Source organism: Enhydra lutris, unplaced genomic scaffold (assembly GCF_002288905.1).
Source record: "Enhydra lutris kenyoni isolate GAN:26980312 unplaced genomic scaffold, ASM228890v2 scaffoldscaffold33, whole genome shotgun sequence".
NCBI lineage: Eukaryota > Metazoa > Chordata > Mammalia > Carnivora > Mustelidae > Enhydra > Enhydra lutris.
In genome coordinates, this window is record NW_019154117.1 from 2,700,421 (window position 1) to 2,722,467 (window position 22,047).

Here is a 22,047-nt window from a genome sequence, read left to right on the forward strand (position 1 = left end):
ACATCGAAATTCAGGGACATATCACATACTTTATTCATATTCATACTTTAACCTTTTTGATGGTCTTCCTTTGTTTGTTTTAAAGATTTTATTTATTTATTTGACTCAGAGAAAAAGTACAAGCAGGGGGAACGGCAGGCAGGGAGAGAAGGAGAAGCAGACTCCCTTGCTGAGCAAAAGGAGCCCGATGTGGGGCTCGATCCCAGGACCCTGGGATCATGACCTGAGCTGGAGGCAGCCGCTGAACCGACTGAGCCACCAGGCATCCTGTTTGTTTTTTTATTTTTTTGGTTTTTCTGTTCTGTTTGTTAGTTTTAAAGATTTTATTCATTTGTCAGAGAGACAGACAGTGAGCACTCAAGCAGGGAGGGGGCAGGCAGAGGGAGAAGCAGGCTCCCTGCTGAGCAGGGAGCACAATGCGGGACTCAGTCCCAGGACCCCGGGATCCTGACCTGAGCCGAAGGCAGCCAGTTAACCCACTGAACCACCCAGGCGCCCCTGTTTGTTTTTAAAGTAGGCGCCACAGCATGGGGCTTGAACTCATGACCGTGAGATCAAGACCTGAGCTGAGATGAAGAGTTAGCTGCCTGCATGAGCCACCCAGGCGCCCCGGTCTGCCTTTGCTTTTTCAAATCATTTGTTCTTTTCGTTTCTTCTAAGTATTGGTCATGGGTCCTATTTAAGATTTGTGTAATGGTGTGTAATGGCCTTAAATACATAAGATAGACTTTACTTCCACAAAGAAACGTGACTTGACTTTTTCTGAAGCCGTATTATCTTCTGGGTCTAGCTTTCATTTTCACACATTTCAGATTAAGATAGGGTACAAGAAATTTCCCTTCCTATTTCAACTCAAAACCAACAACATAAGGAGCAGTGATGGGAGCTCACTGACACTCGGTCTGAACATCCAGAAGGTAGAAGAGGTGGCGAAGCCGAGAGCTCGTTTTTAGCTGAAGGGTACAGGTTTATGCAGCTCTGGACAGATTCTGGAAGGTGGGAATTCGGGTTCAGCATAGCCAGACCACTTGCCTTTTCCTGAATTTCATGTGAAAACGACTTCTTGGTGTGGCAGCCCGTCCGCGTGGGCTGGTCCTGTGCCAGCCGAGCAGAATAATCCGGGTCCGTTGGGCGCATAGGCTGCCAGCATGCTACTTTTTTTTTTAAGTTGAATTTTAAAAAAAAAATTCTATTTATTATTTGAGAGAGAGAGGTTGAGAGAACAAGTAGGGGGAGGGACAGAAGAAGCAGCAGACCCCCTGTGGAGCAGGGAGCCGACTCGGGGCTTGATCCCAGGACTCGGAGGTCATGACCTGAGCCCCCCGGGAGCCCTTGTATGCTACGTACAGGCCCGGCGTTCCAGGACGCACAGGCGGGGGCCGAGCTGCCCTGTGCAGCGCCGGAGGCCTCTGCCCGAGCAGCCTCCTGGCCGTCTCCTCACCAGAAGTCCACTGTCTGTGCTCAGGTCCCGTGTCACAGGTTGCGCCTTCTGAAATGTCACGTTTCTCCCGTGAACTTCCATTTTGCTTCTCCTCCTAACCACTGGCCGAGAGTGCCCTGTGGTAAGAGCCACGTCTCCCTCACTGTGGTGCCCACAGACTCGACGCAGAGTCCACAGTTCTCTACAGTGTTGTGAGCTAACGTTCTTATTCTCAAAAGCCTGGTGACAAAGCTGCTATCCTAGAATGGCCAGCAGTTGCATGGAAGCGCAGAACGCGGGCTCTGGAACATGGTGGATTTGAAAATTTTCTCCTCTCTGAAAGCAGTGAGTAAAGACACAAATTGTCAAAATCGACTTTTTCAGAACTCTGGAAATTAACAAGAGACTTGTAGCAGTCAAGGAAGTGTTCATTCAAGAAAAAATATTTGAATCTTAGAACAGCAAGTTTTCTTGCCCTGTTCCCATAAACGTCTCCAGTTCTGCGTTAGTCTTGAATGTCATCGGCTCACGATCCCCGTGAAACCCGGAGCCTGGCAGTCACTGGAGGGGGAAGAACGGGATTGGATTCTCATTACCAGAGAATCGTCGTTATTTGCCCTGCTGGTATTTCTTGGAAGACCCCAGGGGCTACTGTTTTTATTTGGTCTGACTTGGAGTTCACTCAGTGTGAAAGCCTCTCCTTCGGGACCTTTGTCAAAACAGTAACTGACACCTGATTAACTTTGTGACTGTCAGAGATGATGGACAGCAGTTGAGCAAATAGGCTAACCAAAAAGCTTAAAAGAAGAAGCTGAGAATGTGATGTCTTTAGGGGCTTGGGCTTTGAAAAGCTCTGACACTTGCCTGGGAATCGAAAAGCCCAGCCACATGCAACGGGGGTGTGCACAGTTTCAGGGGAGACCTAGGAAGGCTCTAAACTCACTTGTTTGGCTGACCCGGAGGTTCTCCGCGGGTAGAGGTGAAGGCTTGCGTACAGCTCTTGGCTGCTGGACTGAGCGCTGAATGCGCACCCCACACGCACAGGCGCCCTTTGGGGATGAGCAGCAGACTTCGTAGTTGCAGGCGTTTTGGAAATCCGTGGCCAGTCGCTGGTGAGCTCTAATTTAAGCAGAGACTTCAGTGGCCACGTGTGACAAAAAACGCAGGCTTTTCAGAATTTGTTCATAAATGTCACTAAATAAACAATAACAGCACATAGTTGAAACAGCAGACCTGGGGGGGGTCAGATTTCTAGAATTTGACATTACTTAAAATGTTCAGTTTTCAACAGAAGTTATGAGTCATGCAAAGAAATAAGAATGGTGTAGCTTACACGTAGGAAATAAAGCAAACAACAGAAACTTTGAGAAAGAATTTAAATCAGCTATTTCCATTATGTTCAAACAACTAGAAGCGACCATGTGCCAAGAACTAAAGGGAAGTAGGACAGAGTCTCATCCAGTAGAGAATATCTGTAAAGAGTAATTCTGAAAATAACTACGTAGAAATTGTAGAGCAGACAGTGATACTCTACACACTTGGGGTTTAACTACAGAAGATGGAATCAGTGAATTTAAAGATCGGTCGAGGGGTGCCTGGGTGGCTCAGTGGATTAAAGCCTCTGCCTTTGGCTCGGGTCATGATCTCAGGGTCCTGGGATCGAGCCCCGAATCCGGCTCTCTGCTCACGGGGAGTCTGCTTCCCCCTCTCTCTGCCTGCCTCTCTGCCTGCTTGTGATCTCTCTGTCAAGTAAATTTTTAAAAATCTTTAAAAAAAAAACAAAAAAATAAAGATCAGTCGATGGATATTATCCGGTGTGAAGAATAGAATGAATATGAAGAAGGAAGAAAAACCAGCTGCCTACGAGACCCGTGGGACACCATCAGGCACGGCATCATTGCGTAACAGGAGGCCCTGAATGAGAGGGAAAAAGGAGAAGGAATAAAATATTTAAAGAAGTAAGGTCTGGAAACTTCCCAGATTTGAATAAGGATGTTAATTTACACGTGCAGAAGCTCAGTGAACTGCAAGTGGGATAAACTCAAAGAGTTCCACGTCACCAGTGTCGTCCTAGTGCGGCAGGCAGCACGGCTGCCTCCCAGAGTCCGTCCGCGTCAGGACACGTTGTAGGGGAACCTGGCTGGCTCGGTGGGTAGAGCTCACAGCTCTTGATCTGAGAATCATGAGTTCATTGAAGCCCCACATTGGGGGTAGAGATTCCTTTAAAAAAATAAAATATTTAAAAAGACACATTGTAATCAAACTCGAAAGCTGAAGATAGAGAATCTTGAAAGCAGGAAGAGCGAAGCAACTCATGTGCAACCCGTGAGATTTAACCGTTGGTGTCTCATTGACAAAACACGGGACCCAGAAGGTAGTGGGATGACACCGAAATTGTTGAAAGAAAAGACCGTTACTTAAAGTTGAATGTCTGGAAAAATAAAGGAGAAAATGAAGACGGTTTAAGATTAGCGAAAGCTGAGAGGGTTTGTTGCTATACACTTGCCCTACAAGAAATCTTGAAGGGAGTCTTTCAGGTTGAAAGGAAAGGACATTAGGCAGTAAGTTGACTCCACATTAGAAAAAAGACTCTAGTGAGGTAAGTCTGTAGGTGTCTGTAAGAGGCAGTATAAATGTGCTTATTTTTAAGTCTGTTTTTCTTTGTGATTTAAATTACAGCCGTATAAAACAATAATTGTGGGGATCTCTGTTGAGGCATATATCACGTATAAAATGTAATTTGTAGACGTAGCAGCGCAGTTGGAGGGGGCAGGAGATGGTGCTACATGGGAGTAGGGTTTTTGAATACTGTTGAAATTAAGTTGATGGTAAGCAAAACTAGATTACCCTCCAAGACAACCTTAAGAACTCAAAAAATAAGGTAGAAGAAATGACAAGGGAAATAAGATAGTGCATTAGAAAATATTTAACACAAAAGAAGGTGGAAACAGAAGAATAGAGGGGAAAATGCATAAAACTTAGAAATAAGTAGCAAGATGGCATGTAAATCATGCCTTGCCACAAATTATGTGAAATGTATGAAGTGTCTACTCCAGTAAAAAGGCAGAGGTTGTCAGAGGGGATAAACAGTTTCCAACTTTACGCTGTCTACAAGAGACAAACTTTTAAGGTTCAAAGATATGTTGAAAGTTAAAGAATGGAAACAGATGTACATGCAGACAGTAACCAAAGCAAAAGTTGGAATAGCCATGCTGATATCAGGCAGACTGTAAGACTGGAAGCATTGTAGAGACAAAGAAGGCTGTTTTAATGGTCACTCCTTCCCCGAAGATCTGCAAATTACAGGTGCACACGTACTTGATCAGAGCAGCAGCAAGCATGAAGGGCTGCTGGAGCGAAGGGAAGAAATGGACAGTTTAGCAATAAGAGTTGGAGACTTCAAGAAATACTTTTATTTATTTATTTATTTTTAAAGATTTTATTTATTTTTTTGACAGAGATCACAAGTAGGCAGAGAGGCAGGCAAGAGAGAGAGGAGGAAGCAGGCTCTCCGCTGAGCAGAGAGCCCGATGTGGGACTTGATCCCAGGACCCTGGGAGCATGACCTGAGCCGAAGGCAGAGGCTTTAACCCACTGAGCCACCCAGGCACACCGAAATACTTTTTTTTAAAGATTTACTTGTCAGCGAGAGAGAGTGAGCACAAGCAGGAAGAATGAGTGCCAGGCAGAGGTAGAGGGAGAAGCAGGCTCCCCGCTGAGCAGAGAGCCCGATGTGGGGCTCGACCCCAGGACCCTGAGATCACGACCTGAGTCAAAGGCAAGGGCTTAGGGACGCCTGGGGGCTTAGTTGGTTAAGCGGCTGCCTTTAGCTCAGGTCATCCCAGCGTCCTGGGATCAAGTCCCACATCGGGCTCCCGGCTCAGCAAGGAGCCTGCTTCTCCCTCTGCCTCTGCCTGCTACTCTGTCTGCCTGTGCTCACTCTCTCTGACAAATAAATAAATAAAATCTTTAAAAAAAAACGAAGGCAGGGGCTTAACCCACTGAGCACCCCCAGGCGCCCTCTCTTGAATTATAGTTACATGACCAAAGCTGCATGCCCTTGGCCTTGGATCGGTTAAAGCCCCGGTTACGTACAAGGGGTTGTCAGAGGACCTACTTCATGGAGGTATTGAGAAAACTGGCCGAATACCCGAGAGGCACTGCCACAGGGTGGTGGTGAGCACGTGCTCGGTGTCCTCTCATCGTCATCTCCGTTCCGCAGTGGAGGCAGCTGAGGCCCCCGTGGGCAGAGTGCATTGTACGAGCCACTAGGTGGTGAAGCTGGGAATCAGAGCTGGTCCTGCGGGCATCGTGGTGCCTTCTTCTAACACCTGGCCTGTCTTGCCTGGGATCATGGGTCTGTTTTCCAGGCAGCTGTGTCTGAGGCGCTGGTCCTCATGCAAAGCCTCCCAGATGACCCTGGGCACGCAGACGTGGAAACAGTACTATCTCTGCCGCGCCGAGCTGGAGTTCCGAATGGAATGTGGGCGGCCGGAGAAGGACTTCATCTGCAAAGCCATTGCTGGGCACAAAGGTATGGCTGTGAGCTTTCCTGCTGCTCACCTGCCTGGGTCGCGCGCCCTGGGATGTGGTGTTCAGCCAGAGAGGGAAGGGGTTGCTTGATGAGCACTTGCCCTGCTGGGTTCTGGATTTGGCTTAGTCACTTGGTGCTCGAAGTCACCCCGTGAAGAAGGGATCGTTAAATTTGTTGCAGAGTAGAGAGAAACAGAAAGCAGGAGAGTAGGGAGTTGTGGCCATGTGGCTGGTGAGAGGGGCGGTCCTGGGTGTAAGGCCCATGGCCACTGCTGTCCCCGAAGGAGTGCTGTGTGTGAGAGAGGGAGGGAGGACGGAGTGACCCGCCTGTCCTTCCGCAGTCTGCGTGTCCACGTCCCAGACATACGTGTGTGCGTTCAGGGCGAGTCTCTGTTCTCTCTAGGAGGCATAGACGAGCTGGCCTACGTCTCAAACAGCGGGTGCCGGTTTGATGGGCAGGAGAAGTCGGTGGTGTGCACCGTGTCCTCGGACAGCACTGTGCGTGCCTGGGATGTGCAGGAGGTGAGCTGGGGGGGGAGCAGGGTGCAGCTCACAGGACCTTGGTGAGGCCTTCCCCTCACTAGCCGGTCACCCCGTGGGCTGCTTCTAGGCGGCGGGATCCCCGTGGTACAGATGAGAAGCGTTGGCTGCGCTTGGAACTCTGGTCCGATTGCAGAGGGACCCTGGCCTGCCCTTGACTCTGTGTGGCCTGCCTCGGGGAGGAGGGTACGAGCGGCAGGGGCGAGGTGGCTGCCCCTGTACCCGTTCCCGCCGTATCCACGGTGGAGCCAGTGTCCAGGCCTGGCCGTTTTGCCCCAACAGTTGCCCCTTGTGGTTACCCCTGTGTATCCTTAAGTGCTGAGACTGGCATGTCACACTTGGTTGTCACCGTAGTGAAAAAGCTTTGCAGTCCGTTTTCTCACGGATTCTCTGAGCAGTGGAGCAGAGCGTGCGTTATCATCCTGATTTTACAGACGATCCATCTGAGATGGAGGCAAGTGTTTCCAAGTCTTGAACCATGTGGTTCCCTGTAAATCCAAGGCTTCTGCACGCATAGAACCCAACCTCCTGTACAGGACTTTTTCCCAGAAAGCTACAGATTTTACCTCCTGTTTTTGAAAGCGCTGGACCGGCCAGGCACCGCGGGGTCCTTGCTGCGTGCAGTGGGAGGCCTGCTCGCGTCGCCGTCGGCCAGGTCTGCTGCTAGTGCCCAGTTCGTGCCCAGACAGTGGGCGGGGGGTGCCCCAGATTCCCCCGGTCCCTTTGGGCACGCTGGCTCTCAGCATGCCGACGGAGACTTGGGCCTGCCTTGTTGGTTGCGAGGGAAGCCGGCTGCCGGGGCTGCGTCCTTGCACCCCCGAGCCAGCCTTGGGGGTCCCTGCTCCGCCCACAGGTCACTTCAGAGTCTGGGAGACAGAGAGTGTGTGTTGGCTGCCTGCTTTGCAGAAACTTCTTCCGTTCCCAGGAGCCTGCTCTTAGCCCCGTGCTTGCTTTTGTTTAAAGGATACAAAATCATATCCTATTTGCGTCATTTCTCTGTACTCCATGGCCCAGTTCTCGGTTGGTGCTGATAGTTTTCTCTTCTCGTGCTTGGTTTTCCTTCTCCGAGGCAGTGTTTGAGGTCACTTCACGGGAAGGCGCTGTGGTTGCCGGGGCGGGAGGCTGCCCGCCTTCCTGGGGCCTCTCTGAAGCACCTGTCTGGGCGGCGGACACCTGGTCACCCGGGGTCGGGGAGGGCTTGGCAGAAGAAGGCCTGGCGGGCGGGAGGCCCTGGCGTTGCCCGGATGCTCAGGTCTCCACCTGAACGAAGAGAGCGCTGGGTACGGGCTCGGCAGATGTCGGTCCTGTGCCCTGTGGTCCCGCTGCAGCCCCCATTCTGCGGGCACGACGCAGGAGCAGACAGCAAACAGGAGACTGGCCGTGTTCTGGCAGAGCTGGCGATGCCCGCTGACGTATGAGGCGCACGGTCGTCTTTTTCTTTTTTAACGAAGATACGAGCACGAGCAGTGGGCTGGGTCTGGCTGAGCTCTGCTGCGGTGTCGTCTGTCTGGCCTGCACGAGCCTCTTGGAGAGCCCACACTGTCTGCGTATGTCCTGCCTGGTCGCACAACCCTCGTACTCCTCACGAGCAAACCTGTAGAGAACAAGCCCCGTTCTTCCTCTCACGTCTCCACTGAGCCATCTTCCTGTCCCCAAACGAGTATCTGTAGGGTCAGCAGTTGTATAGTCGTGTAAGTGCTTTTCACACCGAGCTGTGAGGCAAACTGACATGCGGCTTTTCCTACAGTTAGTATTTCTTTCTTTTTAAAGATTTACGTATTCATTTTAGAGAGCGCACACGAGCGGGAGGAGCAGAGTGAGGGGGTCTCAGGCAGACTCCCCGTTGAGCGTGGGGTCTGTCGTGGGGCTCGATCCCACGGCCCATGAGACCCCTCCGGAACTGAAACCAGGGGCAGACCCAACCAGCTGCACCACTCAGGCGCCCCAGTAAGTCCTCCTTTGCAAAAATGATCTTAGTTTCCACGTAGCATAGTGCGCAAGACCCTGCTTTTGACTGGTCATGTTGGCGTCTGGTCATGTTGGTGTCTGGCCTGGCTTTCCGTGCCGCTGCTCATCCGCTGTCCTCCGAGAATTCTAGGGTGCGAGTTAGTCTGTTTCTGGTGTCAGAGTCCTGGTGCCGCCGGCAGCCCCCTTGGACCCTGCGGCAGGCGCGTTGCCCGGCAGTCGCTGGTCGGTGTGTTTCTGCGCTCTGACCCCTGACCCCCGCCTCCACCCCAACACTGGGAAGGAGTCTCATGCCTCTTTCACTAACGCTGGTGAACGTGCTGTGCTCCCTGAGGCTCCTTGCTGTCCCCTGTGTCACGTGACTGCTCGAGTAACAGAAATCAGCTGAGAAAGGAACTCATAGAGGAATCCCGAGTATTGTAGTTGGAGAAAAGACATAAAGATCATGGTAAAATGAACATGTGATAGAAAAAGCATCATAATGACCCAGAATGGGAATGGAAGCCCAGGGGGCAGCTGTGGGAGACCAGGAACAGAACGTCGCAGATGGTCCCGTGGTGTCCTGCCTTCAGGTGCCCTGGGCCCGGGGCACTGGCTCTTTCCCACCGATTCCAGTTCTTACAATCCTGGGAAAGACCATGGAATCACCCATCTCGGGCCTTGGCCAGGAAGAGGAGTATTTTACGCTGATGACACAGACATGCCGTGTGACCCGTTCTCACCGGCGAGCCGGAGTCAGCTAATCTGTAGAGCGGGACTGCCGAGGCCCGAGGGAGACGGTCTGCGTGCAAGTCCTCTGGATGCAGTCATGTGGCCGGCCCCCATCCCCGTCCTGGTGGTGCCACTCGGCACTTGGGGATTTCCATACACTCCCAGTTCAGCCACTGCTGTGCCCCAAAGCACCACGTCCGTGTCGGGCTCTGCACCGCGCTGTGGCTCCTGTGAGCGTGGAGACTGTGCTCTCCGCCTGTGCGTCCCCGGGTGCCCCAGGCGAGGTTCCTGCGTTTGTGAAATGAATGGCCCCGTGTACATTATTTTTTCCCTGCTGTCGTTGCCCAGGGCGCAGAGATCTGGTCAAGCCCTGTGCAGCCTGCCGCTCTGGTGAATTTGGTGACCTTCCGTCAGCTGCAGCTTGCTGTCACCGTGGACAAGCTGGGCCTGATCAAGGTGTGGAAGGCGGAGAACGGCAGGGAGTGTGCCTCCTTCTCCCTGCCTGTGCACTCGTCCGCCTTGCAGGCCTGTGACCGTCCAGAGGGCCCCTTCCTGCTGGTGAGTCTCTGGCTCTTGGGAGCCTCCGCAGGTCCTAGCTGTCTCCCAGGGTCATGGACAGTCTGGGGCCGTGACCGCTGTGGTGGGTGGCTCCTGAAGCTGGGCGCTCAATGTGGCAGAACGGGCCATCGTTTTGCTGCTTGGTCCCCCGTCCTCTTGTCCAGCTCAGCCACCTGCAGCAGCCTGTCTCCCCAGCCCTGTCTCTGCCTCTCATGAGCCGTCGCTGAGACCCAGCTGTGGGCTGCCTGTGGGCTCTGCGTGCTCCTGTTCTGCTCCTGTCCCCTGACCTCGCTGGCAGGCTCTCTTCTCCCTGCAGTCCTCCTCTCGTCTGCGTTCTTAACTTCTTCCCTTGTTTCAAGTCCCAGCTAAGGCCCAACTCAGGAGAAACTGAGGCATGTTTGACGAACGTGAGCACTTCCCCAGGGCGCCAGAAGCCTGTGTTACCAGAATGTCCATTTAGAAGTGACTCCTGGGCATTGGGAGGGTTTGGCCGGGAGAAACAAGGAAAGCGGGCAGTGGCTCTGAGCTGGAGGCGGTGTCCCCACCTCTGGGAAGGAGGCCCTGGGAAGGCCAGGCAGGCTGGCGTCCCGTCCCGGGGCTCAAGAGGAGCAGATATCCGGGAGCAGCTTCATATGCGTGCAGAACTGACTGGAAGAACTAAGCTTAGCACAAAATAAGTAACATTTGATGAACGAGATTTCACATAAACTGTTTGGCAGCTGTCGAAGAAGATTTCAGAGTAAGTGTAACTGGGATCCCCAGACCCACCCGAGAGTCTGTTGTGTAGACGAAGAGCCTGCCGTGGTTCCCTATGGGAGTGGTGGGCCGCGGGGCTCCCGGTTACTTGTCTGCCGGGACAGCCGGTCAGGGCGGGACGCGGACATTGCCGGGTGATGTCAGAGGAGCCAGAACGAGCGTCTAGACCGGGGTTCAGGAGATCCGGTGGCAGTCAGAGCGGCGCCGCCGGCAGTGGGGTGGCCTGGCCCCGGAGACGGTTACCCCATGGCAGCTGAGAGGCCGGAGCCCTCTGATGGCCCAGGGACCCGGGGAGCAAGGGGCCGTGAGGGCGGAGCATCGGGTTCCTGCAGGCGGGGCCGTGCTCCCCCTGGCTGTGGCCCGGCACCCTGGCTGCCTGGGAGGAGTAAGCGAGACTTCTTCCTGGGGAGGGATGACGTCACCCGAGGCCTCCTGTTATTTCCATTTTGAAATGCGGTTTTCAGCACACACTTGGCGCTAACTAGTTACGTGAGAGATGAGAGTGTACGAGCTCGAGCGGCGGGTGAGCCACAGACGCTGGGGTCCTCACCGTCGGCACCCGGTGCTCGCTGTTTGGGGAGGTGGGTTTCAGCAGAGCTCAAAGCCGGGAAAACGGACATCACAGATTCAGAGAGGAACCAAGTAGAGATTCCAGAATAGAAACACTGAGTACGGAGGTGTTTGTACTCAGTGGCTGGGTTTCACAGCAGGACGGACTGTGGAATCACCCCGGGATCGGGGGCAGACGGGAGCTTGTGGGCCTCAGGCAACGGTCCCATTTCTTAACTTGGGTGGCAGCGAGAATATTTGCTTTGTAGTGATGCATCGAGCGTTGTGTTTGGTTTCGTGCGCTTTTCTGTATGTTGTTTTCTGCATCAGTGAAAAAGTTAAGAGGTTACTTGGAATGAAATGCGGATACTGAGTGAGGTAAATGGAAAAAGGGTAGGAGATGTAGACCAGTCCTTCTCAGGCTTTAATGGCATATGAACCACTGGGGATGTTCTTTGTTTATCTTTATTTTTTGAAGATTTTATTTATTTATTTCATAGAGATCACAAGTAGGCAGAGCAACAGGCAGAGAGAGAGGGGGAAGTAGGCTCCCCACTGAGCAGAGAGCCCGATGCGGGGTTCGATCTCAGAACTCAGATCATGACCTGAGCTGAAACCCAGTCAGACCCTAAACCAACTGAGCCACCCAGGCGCCCCCTGGAGTCTGAGGTTTTAAAAGCGTCTTGGGAGTAGCGGTGCGGCCGGTTTGCGCATGACACTTGAGTAGCAAGACCGTGAAGGATCCATGGAAAGTTCTAGTGTGTGGTGTCAGGAGCAGCTGAGGGAGCGACTGGGTCACAGGCAGCATCCGACGGGGTCGTGGCAGGTAGTTCTCGCAGACAGACTGCGGACGTTGATCCGTGGAATCAAGAAGCCCCAAGTGGGAGAAAAACGAAGTCTGCCGGCGGCGCCGTCACAGGGCTCCGAGGTCCCCGGAGGAGCGAGGAAGCCCATCCGGGAGCCGCCGGAGCACGCGGACTCCCTGCAGGTCCGACCCCTGCGGGCGGCCGTGGAGCTCGGGCATCGCGGAATAGGATCTTGAAAGAACCGCTCGCAGGAAGCCCGTGCCAGGCCCCCAGGAGTGGAGGGGAGCGGAGGCATCTCACACGGCCGGAGAAGCCGCCACAGCCCCGGCGAGAGCGCGCGCGCGACCCGGAGCAGGAGGGGACGAGCGGCACCGGCCCGAGCAGGCCCCAGCATACCGGCTGCGCGACCGCGGGAACCGCGTCCTCTGGCTTCTCCACTGCGGGCGGCGAAGGAACACGGCGCTAGCGTTTGCGCGAGGAGCAGGTGAGGAGGAGCTGAACGACCCAGGATCCTCGAATTGCCTGGAAGCCTTCATGTACCAGTGGGCAGCGACGTCTGCCAGGCAAGGCTGCGTGCAGGGGCCTCCCTGCCGCCCAGAGGAGAAGCGAAGGACCATCGGGCCTCGAAGTGTCCTAAGAGCAGAAGGGACGGGATCAACGGCGACCCCAGTTTGGCTCGATTATCAACAGTGATGAAGCTCCGTGATCTCCCGGGTGGTCTGCAGAGGCCGTCTGTCACAGAACCAGGCTTTTGGGGACAGAGGCTCCCGGGAGGCAGGTCTGAGTGTCCAGAGGCCGCAATGGGGAGCGGGCGGCCTGCTCTTCTGTGCTTGGGTGGGGTGCAGGCGGGGTTCCTGCGTGGGCCCGGCGTCTGTGGTTTGAGTTCTCCACGCGTGGCTTTTACGCACTTGCCCATATGTGGAACAGAGGGTGGGATGGGCAGGACGAAAAGCCACCTGTTACCAAACATCAAAGACAGTCAGACTCCAGTCAGTTTCCCTTCCGGTGACTTTTCTGTAATTCTGTCTTGGGGCTGATGGCTGAAATGTGCACGTTTTATATCCTTGAACCCGGACTTGCAGAAGCCGGCCGTTCGCGTGGTGCTCTGGGGTTGCGTGCTAAGGCCGGCGCCCTAGGGGAGGTTCTCCCACATGGCTCGTTTGGGAGCTCAGCGTTGTGTATTCGAGAAGCAAAGAATGGTCAAATCTACAGGCGTTGTGAGAAGTTTGTTACGCAGCTGAAGGGAAATGATCTGGGTGGACCCACCGAAAGCGTTGAAGGCAGCGGGTTTTCTCAGGCTGGACACACAGGTCAGAGACCGGAGGCCTGGGGGGCACTCACGTGAACCCCCCACTGACTGCCGTGTTGTGTGGGCCTGGGAACGCCCCAGCACCCGCCACCGGGGAAGCCTCAGTTTCGCCTCCGGCCACAAGGGCCCAAGCTGCCAGCAGCTCCACTGGGCCCTGTTGAAAACCTGGCGCCTCGGCTCCCCATGACTTCTCTGACGCACAGATTACGTAGAGACTGTACATGTAGATGATTTAAAGTTAAATTACACGTGTGTGCAAGGTCAGGATCAAGGTTCATTTTTATTTACAAATGGGTTTCCAGAATTTGTAGGAAAGGCCATCCTTCCTTCACTGAACTACATCAGCACCTTTGTCAGAATACCAGCATCGTGTGGGTCCAGGTCTGCAGTAAGGACAGACACAGGCTCTTGTTGGCTGTAGACTTGTAAGTCAAGACTTTTAGCATTTTCTTATTTCAAAAATAGATGATTTCTGTAAAAATTTTCAAGTCAGCTTGTCAGTTTTTTTTTTAAGATTTTTTTTTTTTTTAATTCATTTGACCGATCACAAGCAGGCAGAGAGGCAGGCAGAGAGAGAGAGAGAGGAGGAGGAGGCAGGCTCCCTGCCGAGCAGAGAGCCGACGCGGGACTCGATCCCAGGACCCCGAGATCAGGACCCGAGCCGAAGGCAGAGGATTTAACCACTGAGCCACCCAGGCGCCCCACCCCAGTTTAAAAAAAAATTTTTTTTTATGATGTCAGCCCACATGCAGTACGTCACTGGTTTCTGATGCGTCCAGCAGTTCGTTAGCTGCCTGCGACACCCAGTGCTCCGCACCACGCGCCTGTCAGTGTCTTTAAAACTCTCTGCTGGGGTTTTGATGACCTTGAATCAAAAGATTCAAGATTGATTGGGGACAACTGACATCTGTGTAGTCTCCTAAGCCACAAACATGGCATATATGTCACCATTTAGATGGGCCCTCCTTTGGTCTCTCAACAGTTTTATAGTTTGAAGTGAACAAGGCTTGCATAGATTTTGTTAAAATTATTCATTGTATATTATATTATTTTAAATGTCATTGTTTTAAAATTTAATTTCTGATTTTTCATTCCTAGTCTGTAGCGTATATAGGAATATGTAAATAATATATAAATGTGTAGTTCTGTATTTATAAGGAAGTTGCTATATCTACTGTACATAGCACACATGGAAATTACTTCTGTATAAATATACGTAAGAATACATTTTGAATTTTGTATATTTACCTTCTGTCTAGCAGCCTTGCTGAATTCACTAATTTTATTTAGTTATTTATTTTTTATTATTTTTTAAAATATTTTATTTATTTATTTGACAGAGATCACAAGTAGACAGAGAGGCAGGCAGAGAGAGAGAGGGAAGCAGGCTCCCTGCTGAGCAGAGAGCCCGATGTGGGACTCGATCCCAGGACCCTGAGATCATGACCTGAGCGGAAGGCAGCGGCTTAACCCACTGAGCCACCCAGGCGCCCTAGTTATTTATTTTTAAAAATATTTTATTTATTTATTTGACAGAGATCACAAGTAGGCAGAGAGTCAGGCAGAGAGAGAGGAGGAAGCAGGCTCCCCGCTGAGCAGAGAGCCCGATGTGGGGCTCAATCCCAGGACCCTGGGATCATGACCTGAGCCAAAGGCAGAGGCTTTAACCCACTGAGCCACCCACTTACTAATTTTAATAGGTGTTGTTTTTTGTTGGGTTTTTTTTGGTAGAAAATTTTCGTAGGTAGGTAAAGATTTCTTAAGACACAAAAAACATGAACTGTACAAGTAAGAAATAGATCTGTTGGATGTCATCAAATTCAGAAATTTTGCACTTTTTTTTTTTTAAGATTTTATTTATTCGTTTGACAGAGATCACAAGTAGGCAGAGAGGCAGGTAGAGAGAGAGGGGAAGTAGGCTTCCTGCCGAGCAGAGAGCCCGATGCGGGGCTCCATCCCAGGACCCTGAGATCATGACCATGACCCTGAGATCATGACCTGAGGGTTAAAGGCAGAGGCTTTAACCCACTGAGCCACCCAGGCACCCCCAGAAATTTTGCACTTTGAAAGCATTGTTTAGCAAAAGAAAAAGCAAACCTTGGGCTGGAAGAAAATATTTGTTAATAATGGAACCTCGCTTCAGGACTTTATCCAGGATGTATATTATCACTCAGTAGGCGAGCCCAACCTTTGAATTAGGGGGAAGATTGGAACGCTTCACAGAAGAACACGAACGGGCAGCCGTTAGCACACAGAGAAGCCGCACACCAGCGGCCCTCCGTGAAATGCGGTTTAGAGACGCGGTGCGATAGGGCACCAGATTGATCTGAAGAGCTGAAATTAAACACATGTTTACAAAGATGTGACACGATACTTCAGAGAACTGTTTGGCAGTTACAGCGCTTACCTGTTATCTAGCAGTTCCTCTCTTAGCTGTTTACTAATGAGATATGAAAATCTTCACACAAAAACACTGGTACACAGATGCTTGTAGGAGCTTTGGTAATAGCCAAATGGGATACAGCCGGAGTGCCCATCACAGGTGGGTTTATAGAAATGGGGCGCGCTCACAGCGGCCGCTCCTCAGCGAGGAAGAGGAGCAAGGCTGTGCATCGGCGCACCGGGGGGCATGAACCTCGGAAACATGCCGAGCAAAAGCAGCCACAGCAGCGTCTGTTCGTATCGTAGGAGTCTGTTGTGGGGAGATTCCGGTCCCGACAGAACCAGTCTGCTCCGTCAGCAGCCCAGGGGTCCTTAGGGATGGAGGGGACTGTTAAGGGACACAGGAATTTTGGAGATGATGGAGATGTTCTAGAACCGGTTTATGGTTGTTGTATCTAGTAAGTCTGGCTTCCCTTACTCTTATTTTTCCAAGTTTCCTTAGCTACTTTCCTGTTTATTTTTCCATATGAACTTTGGAATAAAATTTTGTCTCCTGGAAAGAAAATGGTATTTTCTTTTTTTTTTTTAATTGTTATTTATTTATTTGACAGACAGAGATCACAAGTAGGCAGAGAGGCAGACAGAGAGAGGGGAAGGGAAGCAGGCTCCCTGCTGAGCAGAGAGCCCGATGTGGGGCTCGATCCCAGGACCCTGAGATCATGACCTGAGCCGAAGGCAGAGGCTTTAGCCCACTGAGCCACCCAGGCGCCCCGAAAATGGTATTTTCATTGACATTGAGTGCATAGAGAAATACTAACATGGCAAAAATGGACTTCTTTATGACGCGAGTCAGTCTGTCCAGCAATAAATGATGTATTTCCATTGGTTCAGGTTTGCTTTTTTATGTCCTTCAGAAGCGACTTACATTTTTCCTCAGATAAATTTTGCACATTTCTTGTTAACCATATCCCAAAGCATTTTATCATTAGTTGCTATTGCATTGATGTGGGAAAGTGTTTTCTGTTCCCTTGTTTTCTGACTGGGTGGTGGGTGTCTAGTGAAAGCTGTGGTTGTGTTTTGGACCCTGTCATCTTACTGAACTCTATCTGCCTATATTTGATAACTGATTCAATTTTCTTAGGTAAACTCTTCATCTATAGGTAGAGATATTTAGTTTTTCAAGCCTTAGATATCCAGTTGCTTTTTCTCTGGCTTCTCAGCCAGTACTTCAGCACAATGTTAATTAACTAGTGGCGGCATTGGTGGCCGCTTCTCCTCGTAGCTGTCTCGGTGGGATGACTTGGCAGCCTCGCTGCGGGGCTGGGATGCTGGCGTCAGGAATGATGTTCGTGCCAGAGCCGTCAGTGGCCATTTGAGTATTTTCGAAAATCATGCTAAGATGTAGAATTTTGTGAAAGGCCTTTTCAGTATGCAGATATAATTACAGAATTTTTGTCCTTTGGTTTGTTATGGTGATTTATTGGATTTTTAAAATACAAATTATCTATACATTTCTTTTTAATGTGCTGATGCATTCTAAATGCTGATGTTTTACCAGGATTTGGCTCTGTCAATGGGAGATTGGTCTGTAGTTTTTTTTGATCTTCCTTTATCCGGTTTACATATAAATGCTGTACTTCATTCAAGGAATGTGAACATTTTTCTGCTTTTTTAATGCCCTGGAACAATTTGGGATTATCTGGTTTTCCAGTTTGGTAGAATTTATTTTTGATGTAATTAGGTGCTGGGTGCTTTTTTTGTGGGGGGAGTTTTGAAAATGTTTTTCTCAGTGTTTTCTGTGGAAATTGGTCAGCTCAAGCTTTTCTTTGTCTGCTAGAATCAATTTTAATATATTGTGTTTTTGTAGGAAACTATCCACTGTATCTAGGCTTTCAATTTTTTATGCATACAGTTGTCTAAAATACTCTTGAGGTTTTTTTCTTTAAATTTTCTCTGAACATTTGTTTCTGCTGTCATTTTTTAAGACTTTTTTAATTTAAATTCAATTAACATATAATGTATTCATTTCAGAGGTAGAATTTAGTGATTCATCGGTTGCATAGAACACTCAGTGCTCATTACATTAAGTGTCCTCCTTCAGGCCCATCCCCCAGTTACCCCACCCCCCACCCACCTCCCCTCCAGCAACCCACAGTTTGTTTCCTAGAGTTAAGAGTCTCTTACGGTTTGTCTCCCTCTCTGTTTTTATCTTATTTTTCTTTCCCTTCCCCTATGTTCTTCTGTTTTGTTTCTTAAATTCCACATACAGGTGAAATCATACGGTATTTGTCTTTCTCTGGCTGACTTCCTTTGCTCAGCGTAATACTCTCTAGTTCCATCCCTGCCATTGCAAATGGCAAGATTTCATTCTTTTCGATGGCCAAGTAACCATCCATTGTATATAAATACCACATCTTCTCTATTGCCTTGTCATTTCTTTTTGTGTATATGTGCTTTCTCCCACTTTTTTCGTGATTATATTAGCTACTGCCATGTCTGTTTTATTTAATATTCCTGTTGATTTCGTTTTGTTTCATTGTGATCAGAGAATGTTGTATTACTTTATGATACAGAATTTACTGAGGTTTCTCTCTGTATATTCAGTTTTTGTGAACATTTGTATGTGCTTGCAAGAAAGGTGTAGTCTCCATTATTGGGCTACAAAGAGCCAGATATAGGCATTATTAATATTATTGTTAGAGCACAAGCAGGAACAGAGCAGAGAGAGAGGGAGGGGTTAAGAATCTCAGGCAGACTCCGCACTGAGCATGGAGCCTGACATGGGGCTCGATCTCACAACCCCTAGATCATGACTTGAGCCAATACCAAGATTCCAGCTCTCAACTGACTGAGCCAGCCAGGTGCTTCAATTATATTGTTAGGTCTTATATTTATTTACTTTTCCCCGTCTCCTTGGCCTTAGGCTGAGAGCATTATTGTTTATTTTTGTATAATAATATGCTTAATTCATAAATATTTAAATATTATTGTGTTTCACTTTGTTTCTTTTTGTGTCTGCTTTGTGAAGGTGATTGGGGTGTTTAAGTATCAGGTTTTATTTTTTCATTATGAATTACAGTCTTTAGTGTTGTTAACCTTGGGGGGAAAAAAAAAAACTGCCAGTTATTTTACTAGCAAAAATGGGTTTATGTGGGAATAGAGAATTCAATTCAGGACAAATTAGCTGGGGCAAAACCATAGGAAAGTCCAACAGTTAAAGAAGAGAAAGGTTCTTTTAGAGGAAAGGGGGTGTAGGGAGGGGCTGTTGTAAACTAAAAGACCATTGGAGTGAACTGGGTGCTAGAGGTATAGTGGCCTCTCATTGGTTGTGCTTTTGCTGGAAGGGAAGAAACCTTCCTCCTCCTGCTGGGATATTAAGTAGCAGCCTCCAGGAGGTCCCTCTCTTCCAGTTAGGTCTGGCTGACAACCAGTGCTGGGTGTGAGTGCTCCTCCTGCCAGCCTCTGAACTCCATTCTAGACAAGGTTTCCTTTTATTAATTTTCACAGGGATAGGAAGTGTCTGTTGCTGGATTTTCTGCTTTGGGCCTGAGTCCTCCCTTCCCTGTTATCTTGCTTTCCAAGGATTTGTGTGTGCCACACCTTTACTGTTTTGTCATGGTTAACTTTTTTGTTTTGATTGAGCTTTCTTTTTTTTAAAGATTTTTATTTATTTATTTGACAGAGAGAGATCACAAGTAGACAGAGAGGCAGGCAGAGAGAGAGAGAGGGAAGCAGGCTCCCCGCTGAGCAGAGAGCCCGATGTGGGACTCGATCCCAGGACCCTGAGATCATGACCTGAGCCGAAGGCAGCGGCTTAACCCACTGAGCCACCCAGGTGCCCTTGATTGAGCTTTCTTGAATATACAGTCATGTTTTCTTTTGTTCATCAGTGTGATCATTTTTTTTTTTTTTTTTTTACCGATAAAGTGAGTTAAGCCATGTACATTGATCAAGGTATGTGCCTGATCTCAAGTTTTATGTCACGTTTATGGTGTGACATGGCACATTCCTGGGCTCCTTTCTCCCAAGTATGTTTTCCCTTTTTTATGTGTGTGTTTTTGGATAAAGGTACTATCTTTTGTTATTTAGGAAGGTTTGTATTTTTGTTGGGGTGGTTACCTTTTGTCTTAATACTTTCTGTCTCCATTTTCCCTTTTCAGACCTATGGACTATTTTATTTCTTGGCTTTATATGATATTCCTTTCCTCCCATGGTGCTCAGTGAACTTATTCTACTTTGAAGCTTTTCCCTTCTCCCACATTTGAAGACCCACTATTTCCTCCTTTCTGAGAACATGCAACATTTACACACTGTTCTTCCTTGTCTTTTTTTTTTTTTTTTTTTTTTAATTATTTGACCCACAGTGTACTGTACTGGTGTAACAGTGTTACGCCAGTTCTGGTGACGTTTTCCTGGTGTCTTGTGGTCTGGTGGGGCCCATCCTCTAGGAGATCCCCTAGGAAGTCACTCGGATGCATCCTTGAAGGTCCGATGCTGCTTTCTGTAGCTTGGGGTCTTGAGAATGGCCTGGGTTGGGCCCTAAATCCCTGGCTCATACTTGTCTTGAATTTTGTGAATATACTGTTTCACTGTGTTTCTGTTGAAAAGTCTACTCCCACTTTGACTGACTTTCCTTGTTACACACTTGGACTTGTTAATCAAAGGCTTGAAGGATTTTTGAAATACATAAAGTCCAGTAGTTTTGCTCTGAGGGGTCTCTGGTGACCATCCTGGGTTGACTTTTTTTCCAGGAACATATGTACCCTTTTTGATAGATGGATTCAGGTTTTCTTTTGTTTTCAGGAAGTTTCATTGCATGTGAATTGTAAGTATTAGTCTGTTAATTGCATTTTCTCTGCAGGAGCTTCAGTTGTACGTTTACTAGATCTTCTTTGTTCGTCCTCTTGGACACCTGTTCTCGGAATTGTGTTATTAGCTCTTTACTCCATCTTTGTTCTCCTACTTGTTTTCCTTCTTTTTGGTGTCCTTATTGGCCCAGTAGAATATACTCTCTTAAGCATATTGCTTGTCTTTCTTAAGATAACTTTTTCTTCAGTATCTTTCCTGAGTTAATTTAGCTCTTATTTCACATCTTGGCTTTTTGTCCATTTCAGTTTGAGTGTTGAATTTCTAATTTGGGGCATTCCTTTATGTCTGCACATGCTTATTTTATGATATTTGATTCATGTTGGGGTGTAGCTACCAGTCTTTGATTGTTGGTTGTTTTTTGGGGAATGGTTTATCAGCTAAAATGTTTTCTTTCTCTCTTTCTTTCTTTCACTTTTTCCTAAAGACTTTGTTTGAATGTTGCCTGCCATTTTCTGAGCATTTTGTAATTTTTGTGTTTTCTTGGCTAGTAAGAACAGGTGTCTTTATGGAAATTGAATAGAATAGAAAGTCCGGAGAGTGTTCCCTGTGTAAGTGCCTGTGTAAAGATGTCCTTTTATTTAAAAAAATTTTTTTTCTTTTGGTGCCGGAACCCGGGAACAAACCATAAACATGTTCTTTTGGTGCTGAAACCTGGGAACAAACCATAAACGTCCTTTTAGTATAGTAGGTGAAGGACGAGCTATTTGAGAAATGGAACATATGGACAGGAAGGAAACAGGTTAATCCCATATCACTCTGTTGTAGAAATATATTTAAAGTAATTAAAAACTAATGCAAAAGACACAGTACAAAATTCTCTCAGGAATATATAAACGGTTTTTGAATCAAGGAAAATTACATAGGTTTGATTTACCTAAAAATACAAAACATCTGAAACAGAATATTTTAACATTAAGTTACATGAAAATTGGGACACTTGGGTGGCTCAGTTTGTTGGGCGGCTGCTTTTGGCTCGGGTCGTGGTCCTGGGGTCCTGGGATCGAGTCCCACATCTGGCTCCTGGCTCGGCAGAGAGCTTGCTTCTCCCTCCCACTCTGCCTGCTGCTCTCCCTGCTTTGTAATCTCCTTCTCTGTTAAATGAATAAATGAAAAACCTTAAAAAAAATTCTTTAAACAAAAAAAAATATATGAAAATTATGAGAAAACACTGAATCATCTTCTTCTTTTTTAAGATTTTACTCATCTATTTGACAGAAATCACAAGCAGGCAGAGAGGCAGGCAGAGAGAGAGGCGGAAGCAGGCTCCCCGCTGAGCAGAGACCCCCCCCCCATGTGGGGCTCGATCCCAGGACCCTGAGATCATGGCCCCAGCTGAAGGCAGAGGCTTTAACCCACTGAGCCACCCAGGGGCCCCAAATCTTTAATAAAAGCACTGATATCAAATGATATGAAGCATAGAATCTAGTTGGAAAAAAAAGATATATGAGTAGTCAGTTCACAGAAAACAGCACAAATGGCCAGTAATATGCAATGACTAACCCGTAATCAAGAAAGTGACAGGATGAGGATTTTCATTTGCAAAGACTGGCATTACAAGTAGTCAGATATGGGTATTTTATATACCTGGCAAGTAAGATTGGCGCTTTTTTGAAAAGCTTGTTGTTTTTTCCCTGTTAAGTCCTCAGCGT

The 22,047-nt window shown here is 48.7% G+C and overlaps 1 protein-coding gene across 1 annotated transcript in view; it reads left to right on the plus strand.

The window, feature by feature from the left end:
• The window catches only part of LOC111153539 (F-box/WD repeat-containing protein 12-like), a 32,399-nt gene that overhangs the window by 4,352 nt on the left and 6,000 nt on the right, over positions 1 to 22,047 (plus strand). Inside the window, exons 3-5 of the mRNA XM_022512605.1 lie at positions 5,791 to 5,954; positions 6,357 to 6,475; positions 9,518 to 9,727. Of these exons, the coding sequence (XP_022368313.1) occupies positions 5,791 to 5,954; positions 6,357 to 6,475; positions 9,518 to 9,727 (493 nt within the window). The remainder of the gene's footprint in view (positions 1 to 5,790; positions 5,955 to 6,356; positions 6,476 to 9,517; positions 9,728 to 22,047) is intronic.